General features: G+C 27.4%; 2 protein-coding genes across 2 annotated transcripts; both read left to right on the forward strand.

Moving 5' to 3' along the window:
* The first annotated feature begins 1,316 nt into the window (after nucleotides 1-1,316).
* Nucleotides 1,317-4,255, forward strand: LOC128962630 (speckle-type POZ protein B-like). Its single transcript, XM_054309027.1, has 2 exons — nucleotides 1,317-2,221; nucleotides 4,000-4,255. The coding sequence occupies exons 1-2, from the start codon at nucleotides 1,317-1,319 to the stop codon at nucleotides 4,253-4,255; spliced, it is 1,161 nt and encodes a 386-aa protein (XP_054165002.1).
* A 769-nt stretch (nucleotides 4,256-5,024) lies between these two features.
* On the forward strand, nucleotides 5,025-6,372 carry LOC128962640 (protein roadkill-like). The gene is made up of 2 exons (XM_054309037.1): nucleotides 5,025-6,005; nucleotides 6,364-6,372. Exons 1-2 carry the CDS (start codon nucleotides 5,025-5,027, stop codon nucleotides 6,370-6,372), a joined length of 990 nt encoding a protein of 329 aa, XP_054165012.1.
* The last annotated feature ends 2,063 nt before the right edge of the window (nucleotides 6,373-8,435 follow it).

Below are 8,435 nucleotides of genomic sequence, written 5' to 3' on the forward strand. Positions count from 1 at the left end.
ATTTTGCCAAATGACTGTCCTGCCTCTGCCCTGGGCATCAATTTTCAAGGGGTGACATCTATTATTTTAATTTTATATTATTAATCAATTTATAAAGCATTGTATATATTTGTTTTGTATACTTTAATTTAAAGGTAATATCCTTGAAAATAAGTTTATTAATTGTAAATTTAATTTACAAGCTAAAAACAGAAAATCACATTATTTTTACAAATTCAGTTGCTTTTTATCAATTTAATGTGGTAGGCATTTATTTCCTTAAAACCCTACTCCAACCGCACCTACCCTTTTACCACACCCTCTATTAGTGGAGACCACTATCTATAGCCATCCTTGCAATACAGTACAGTACATATATAGTACACATATGCAATACAGTAATACCGGTAATATTACATTTCTACTATACTGTAATAAATTTTTAATAAAGTTTTATGAATGAATTTGAAGATGAAAAAAGCGTGTCCTTCTTATTGAAAATTACTGTAATTCTTTGATTTTGATTATACATAACATTAGTGGGGAATCATTGACTATACAATGACTGAACAAAAATCAAACACATTGTCGACAGTGTCGTCATCGACATCAATGGTGGACAACACTATAGCATATGAAACAAAAGCCGTCTTCAGAGTCCCCAACTTTACCGATGAGTTGAAAATCGATTGGACAGAATATAAAGTGTTTAGAAGCGATGACTTCAACATTGGATCAGATAAGTGGCATATTTCTGTCGATTATGATTCAGAAGATTTGCTTTATCTAACACTTAATTTGACTGAAACCAATGAACTGGTGGTTAAAACACAATACATTATGTATCTCATCGGTGGTGATAATTATATCTATGAAAGACATGAGTTTGAATACATATTTACTTCAGATAACGAAAACGAAAACGATGAGTTGGTTATTAAAAAACAAGATTTGATTAACAATATCGACAAACTATTTGCTGACAATAATAATACACTTGTTGTTGGCGTTGACATCACTGTCCATAAGGAGGTCGGTTACCGATGTTTGCTAGACTTGCGACACGTGTTTGGTGTACGCGATCTAAACGATTGTCTACTTGTTGTCGGCAAAGACAGGAAAAAGTTTTACGCATCAAAACTATTATGATATACGGTATTATGAATCATAAATTTGAAATGAAATAAAATTTTAGTTATTTTGCTATTCAATTGATATTTAAAGTTTGTGAATTCATTGATTTTGATTATAAATAACATTAGTGGCGAATCAGTGACTAAATAATGACTGAACAAAAATCAAACACATTGTCGACATTGTCGTCATAGACATCAGTGATGGACAACACTATAGCATATGAAACAAAAGTCGTGTTCAGAGTCGCCAACTTTACCGATGAGTTGCAAATCGATTGGACAGAAAAGAAAAAGTTTGAAAGCAATGACTTCGTGATTGGATCAGATAAATGGAAAATTAGTGTCGATTGTGATAATCGCACAGAAGATGCTGTTTCTCTATTCCTTGCTTTGGTTGAGACCAATGAACTGGTTGTTAAAACACACTACAAGATGTATCTCATCGGTGGTGATAATGATATCTATGAAATACAAGAGTTCGACAACATTTTTAGTTCAGATGACGAATGGAGTGTACCGTTGGTTATTGAAAAACAATATTTGATTAACAATATCGACAAACTGTTTGCTGACAATAATAATACACTTGTTGTTGGCGTTAACATCACTGTCCATAAGGAGATCGGTTACCGATGTTTGCTAGACTTGCGACACGTGTTTGGTGTACGCGATCTAAACGATTGTCGACTTGTTGTCGGCAAAACAGAGAAAGTGTTTTACGTATCAAAACTCATACTCAGCGCCCGATCGGAGGTTTTCGAGAAGATGTTTACCATTGATTGCAAGGAAAAGACAACCAATGAAGTGATTATCGATGACATCGACGCCGATGTTTTCGAAGAGTTTCTGAAATGCCTTTATTTAGTGAAATGCGATAAATTGGATGACATGTGTGAAGAGTTACTATACATCGCCGACAAGTATATGGTGTCGTCGCTGAAGACAATATGTCTGAATTTGATTTTCTTGCGAATCAATGGCCGAAATGCTTTCAAAACACTAAAACTAATGCAAGACTTTGGCGCCGATGAAGAACTGATGAAAATGACAAACCAATGGATCGGCGATAATATCACTTCAGTGGTCACTCAGGAAATCTTCCAAAAGTATGCCATCGATTCGGGAAATATAAAAAAAATTGTCGACCATTTGCCTAAAATTAGCACAAAATTATATTATTATACATATTGTTATAATAATTAGAATAATTGTTTGAATAATAATAATAATAATTATCAATTGAAACATATCATAAAATCTGTTATTATTAATATATAATTTATTTATATTAATAAATTTGTTGAATCAAGAAAATCTATATAAATTATTCAATGATATAAATATTATGTATTGTATTTGTAATATATTATTACTGCATATACAATTAAAACAAATAATAAAAAATTGATTTTTCAATAGTTGTTATCATATTATTATCAAATGTATTATTATTATTATTATTATTCTTATAATTGTTATTTTCACGAACTCCTGAAAGGAGTACGTATCTGAATTCTATATGTCCTTCCTTCCTTCCCTCCGCATTTGATTGAATTTTTAAATTTTGACTTCAGATTTGAATAAAGCATCAAAAACAAGCATAAGTAATTAGTATTTAAATTTTGATATCTCTTCGGGAACCTAGAAAAAATGGCGACCAAATTAAAAAAAATTTTAGGTAAAAATTTTAACGTTAATAATTGTATAAAGCATCAAAAATAAGGTATAATAGATCAGGATTAATTTTATGAAATATGGCGGCAAAAGTATTAAAAATTAAATGTAGTTTATTTAGTCATACTGAATCATTTGATACCTCACTTGACTATAGTTTAGATATTTTGTCATATTAAGCCATTTGATACTCCACATGACTATGGTTGAATTTATTTTGTCATACTGAATCATTTGATACCCCACATGACTATGGTTGAATTTGTTTTGTCATACTGAATCATTTGATACCCCACATGACTATGGTTGAATTTGTTTTGTCATACTGAATCATTTGATACCTCACTTGACTATAATTTAGATATTTTGTCATACTAAGCCATTTGATACTCCACATGAATGGTTGAATTTATTTTGTCATACTGAATCATTTGATACCCCACATGACTATGGTTGAATTTGTTTTGTCATACTGAATCATCTGATACCTCACTTGACTATAATTTAGATATTTTGTCATACTAAGCCATTTGATACTCCACGTGAATGGTTGAATTTATTTTGTCATACTGAATCATTTGATACCCCACATGACTATGGTTGAATTTGTTTTGTCATACTGAATCATTTGATACCCCACATGACTATGGTTGAATTTGTTTTGTCATACTGAATCATTTGATACCCCACATGACTATGGTTGAATTTATTTTGTCATAATGAATCATTTGGTAGTCATTTGACTATATTTTAGATTATTTTTTTATACTTAGTCATTTGATACTCCACATGACTATAGTGTTTTATTATGTCATACTTAATCATTGGATTTTAATTTAATTTTTAATTCGGATTAGGAGTTCGTATGGAAATGCTTTCTAGCATTCTCAACTGGTTTAATCATATTTTATAATTATCAATAAACGTCATTCAAATTATTAATACATGTATATAACTATCAATTGATTAGATGATTAAACACTTGGTTTACATAACAACACAATTAATGTCGACGACTATTATGATATACGGTATTATGAATCATAACTTTGAAATTAAATAAAATTATAGTTGTTTTACTATTTAATTGATATTAAAGTTTGTGAATATATGACATAATAATTATTTTGTGATTTCAATAACTGATTCAACATCAAAAAAAATTAGTATTGAAAAATAAATCATTGATTTTAATTACACATAACATTAGCCGAATCAGTGACTATACAATGACTGAACAAATATCAAACACATTGTCGACATCAGTGATAGACAACACTATAGCATATGAAACAAAAGTCGTGTTCAGAGTCGCCAACTTTACCGATGAGTTGCAAATCGATTGGACAGAAATGAAAGAGTTTGTAAGCGATGACTTCAATATTGGATCAGATAAGTGGAGGATTAGTGTCGATTGTGATAATGACACAGAAGATGTTGTTGACAAACCAATGGATCGGCGATAATATCACTTCAGTGGTCACTCAGGAAATCTTCCAAAAGTATGCCATCGATTCGGGAAATATAAAAAAAATTGTCGACCATTTGCCTAAAATTAGCACAAAATTATATTATTATACATATTGTTATAATAATTAGAATAATTGTTTGAATAATAATAATAATAATTATCAATTGAATTATCATAAAATCTATTATTAAAATATATAATTTATTTGTATTAATAAATTTGTTGAATCAAGAAAATCTATATAAATTATTCAATTATATAAATATTATGTATTGTATTTGTAATATATTATTACTGTATATACAATTAAAACAAATAATAAAAAATTGATTTTTCAATAGTTATTATCACATTATTATCAAATGTACTTAATTTTATTCTAATAATAATAATTTGATAAATAAATATTTAAAAATTATGTTAGTGTTATTGTAAATTATTATATTATGTTATTTTTTACTAAATTTTATAATATAATTATAATTGTTATTATTTAATCATATCTTATAATTATAAAAAACGTCATTCAAATTATTATATTAATACATGTTTATAACTATTTAGATGAAACTTATTACATGATTGAACCCTTAGTTTATATAACAACGCAATTAATGTCGACTATTATGATATACGGTATTATGAATCATAAATTTGAAATGAAATAAAATTTTAGTTATTTTGCTATTCAATTGATATTTAAAGTTTGTGAATTCATTGATTTTGATTATAAATAACATTAGTGGCGAATCAGTGACTAAATAATGACTGAACAAAAATCAAACACATTGTCGACATTGTCGTCATCGACATCAGTGATGGACAACACTATAGCATATGAAACAAAAGTCGTGTTCAGAGTCGCCAACTTTACCGATGAGTTGCAAATCGATTGGACAGAAAAGAAAGAGTTTGTAAGCGATGACTTCAACATTGGATCAGATAAGTGGAGAATTAGTGTCGATTGTGATAATCGCACAGAAGATGCTGTTTCTCTATTCCTTGGTTTGCTTGAGACCAATGAACTGGTTGTTAAAACACATTACAAGATGTATCTCATCGGTGGTGATAATGATATCTATGAAAGACAAGAGTTTGACAACATTTTTAGTTCAGATGACGAATGGAGTGTACCGTTGGTTATTAGTAAACAAGATTTGATTAACAATATCGACAAACTGTTTGACGGCAATAATAATACACTTGTGGTGGGCGTTGACATCACTGTCCATAAGGAGGTCGGTTACCGATGTTTACTAGATTTGCGAAACATGTTTGGTATACGCGAACTAAACGATTGTCGACTGATTGTCGGCAAAACAGAAAAAGTCTTTTACGCATCAAAACTCATACTCAGCGCCCGATCGGAGGTTTTCGAGAAGATGTTTACCATTGATTGCAAGGAAAAGACAAACAACGAAGTAATTATCGATGACATCGACAGCAAAGTCTTCAAGCAGTTTCTGAAATATATTTATTTTCTGAAATGCGATAAATTGTATGAAATGTGTGAAGAGTTACTATACATCGCCGACAAGTATATGGTATCGTCGCTGAAGACAATATGTCTGAATTTGATTTTCTTGCGAATCAATGGCCGAAATGCTTTCAAAACACTAAAACTAATGCAAGACTTTGGCGCCGATGAAGAACTGATGAAAAAGACAAACCAATGGATCGGCGATAATATCACATCAGTGGTCACTCAGGAAATCTTCAAACAGAATGGTATCGATTCGGAAAATGTTTCAAAAATTGTCGACCATTTGCCTAAAATTAATACCAAATTATATTATTATACATATTGTTATAATAATTAGAATTTTGTTTGAATAATAATAATAATTATCAATTGAATTATTATAAAATCTATTATTATTAATATAATTGTATTAATAAATTTGATCCATAATTGAAAGATTTTTTTAAAAATTTAAATAAATGTATAATTTTTGACTAAATTGCGTTAATTTTTTCTATAATCTATTGATAACCTATATTGACTTTATTTGAAATATTCAAATGATAATTATATCTGTTTAAATGTACAGTTATGGTGTAGAATATGATAGATATTATTAATTTTTTTTGATGTTCCGGTAGTTGGCATAAAAAAACAATGTTTGATATTTGTATTGAGGATTAGATTAATTTTTATATTATAAATTACAAGTTTTAATTTTTGATACATAAATAAATTTGATATAATTTATTTTAATAATTAAGTATTTTATTTTTAGTAATAATAATAATATATATATATATAATTTCTATTAATATTCTTAATATATAATATTTAATATATCAATAACTGTTAAATATTGTTAATTTTATTTTTTAATATATCAATTTTGATATTATTTATTTTTTATAATAATAATAATAATAAATATATAAATTATTTCTTTTATAATTTGATAGTATTTTAATATTACACTAAACACTAAATTACTTTCCAGACTCGTATTACAATTATATTTTAGTTCAATTTTTTGTGGATATATATATATATATACCGGTATATAATTATTATTAACTTAAATAATACTGTTTTTTCTACAGTATGTGTAATCATTATTTAATAGTCTCATTAATTCAATTTTAAATCTTATTAACTAATATGAAAATAACTACCGGTAACATTAAAAAACATATATATATATATACACTGTATATACATATAAATGTTTGTGAATATAAAATTATACAATATATGATAGTAAAGTGTGTATATATATAATATAGTACAGTATTTATTAGCACAAAAAATGTTAAAAACACCTTAAAATAATGCCCACTATTATACTGTATTACATAACAGTCATAATGATAATAGCAGTACTATTATAGTTGTTAGTATGTATTCAACGCATTTCATAGATAGAGAAAAATACAACAAAATAAAAAAAATAAAAATCAAAGTCATGTCTATCAAAATACAACATCAAAATACAGTACACAAACACACAGACACAGAGAGTAGTCTATCTTATCTATAATAAAGATAAGTATGCCGTCACCTAAAGTAATACCATCGCAACTGTTCCGCGAGTACTGTCTGGATGTCAATCCTAACGGTACAACAGTCGTCGATGATATACTATGCTATATTGGTCGCCACAAAATCAGTAGGTGCTTGAAATAATTTTTTTTTTAAACTTAATTAATTTTTTCAGTATTTTTTGTATAATTTATTAATTATTGTTTTTAAAAAATATTATTTTTTTTTGTCTTAATATAATTATTATTATTATTTTTTGCTGTACTTATGATATATATAATACAAACAAGACATGCGAATGGTTAGTACCATTAGTATTGTACTATCATTTGTTGGGCTCCTGTATGCCGCTCACTATTGTTTTCGTTGGTGTCGATGCTATTGTACGGTATGTTCGGTTCCTCCCCGACGGGATCGCCGGCTGCAACCACCGTTCGAGTTACGTGTTATGCATAGTATATGTAGAGGTATGATGGGGGGGGGGTGCCACCACATATCCATATAGCTATAGGTGCCCTAAACTTGATATACATTTTATAAATATATATTTTTTTTCCAAAAAAATTTATTACAGATAATAGACAACGATCTTTACGACATCCTATGTGGATATGATGTACACATCAATAGACAAAAAAAAATTATAATATTAATTGATTTAATTTTTTGTTTATAGTAATTAAGTTTCATTTTGTTTTTATTTATTTATATTTTTGTTTAACTAATAGCAATTATAATAAGATATTTTTTTAAGAAAAAAAAATTATATCTACAAAAAAAGTTATTGAATGAAACTTGTTTTGATTTTTTTTAATGCAATAATTAAAAATACAAACAACAAAAAAAAACAGATAATTATTTTTCAATGTTTGTTATATTATATCTATGATGTATCACAAAAATGATAATTTAAAAAAAATTATTTATATCTCACTATATAATCAATTTCAAAATGTTAATTAACATTTACACAAAAAAAATAAATAAATATTTATTATATAATTTTTAATACAATATATACAATACTTATGTGTGTGTGTGCACAATCTCTATGTGCAATATCTACCTGTGCATAGAGTTTACTCAACCATATAAACTATATATTATACAATGTTTATACATGTATACTATAAAGTATAGTAAATGTTATATAATTAGGAGATACACAAAAAAT

The sequence above is a fragment of the Oppia nitens genome, unplaced genomic scaffold (genome assembly GCF_028296485.1).
Source record: "Oppia nitens isolate AA-2021 unplaced genomic scaffold, nextdenovo-longstitch-racon4-pilon3 scaffold14_pilon_pilon_pilon, whole genome shotgun sequence".
NCBI classification, from domain to species: domain Eukaryota; kingdom Metazoa; phylum Arthropoda; class Arachnida; order Sarcoptiformes; family Oppiidae; genus Oppia; species Oppia nitens.

Bases quoted from the DNA above. Each gene is read 5' to 3' on its own strand.
- LOC128962630 (XM_054309027.1), top strand. From the start codon at position 1,317: ATGGACAACACTATAGCATATGAAACAAAAGTCGTGTTCAGAGTCGCC. The intron at 2,222-3,999 runs GTATGCCATCGA...ACATAACATTAG, and splicing joins ACTCAGGAAATCTTCCAAAA to CCGAATCAGTGACTATACAA.
- LOC128962640 (XM_054309037.1), top strand. From the start codon at position 5,025: ATGACTGAACAAAAATCAAACACATTGTCGACATTGTCGTCATCGACA.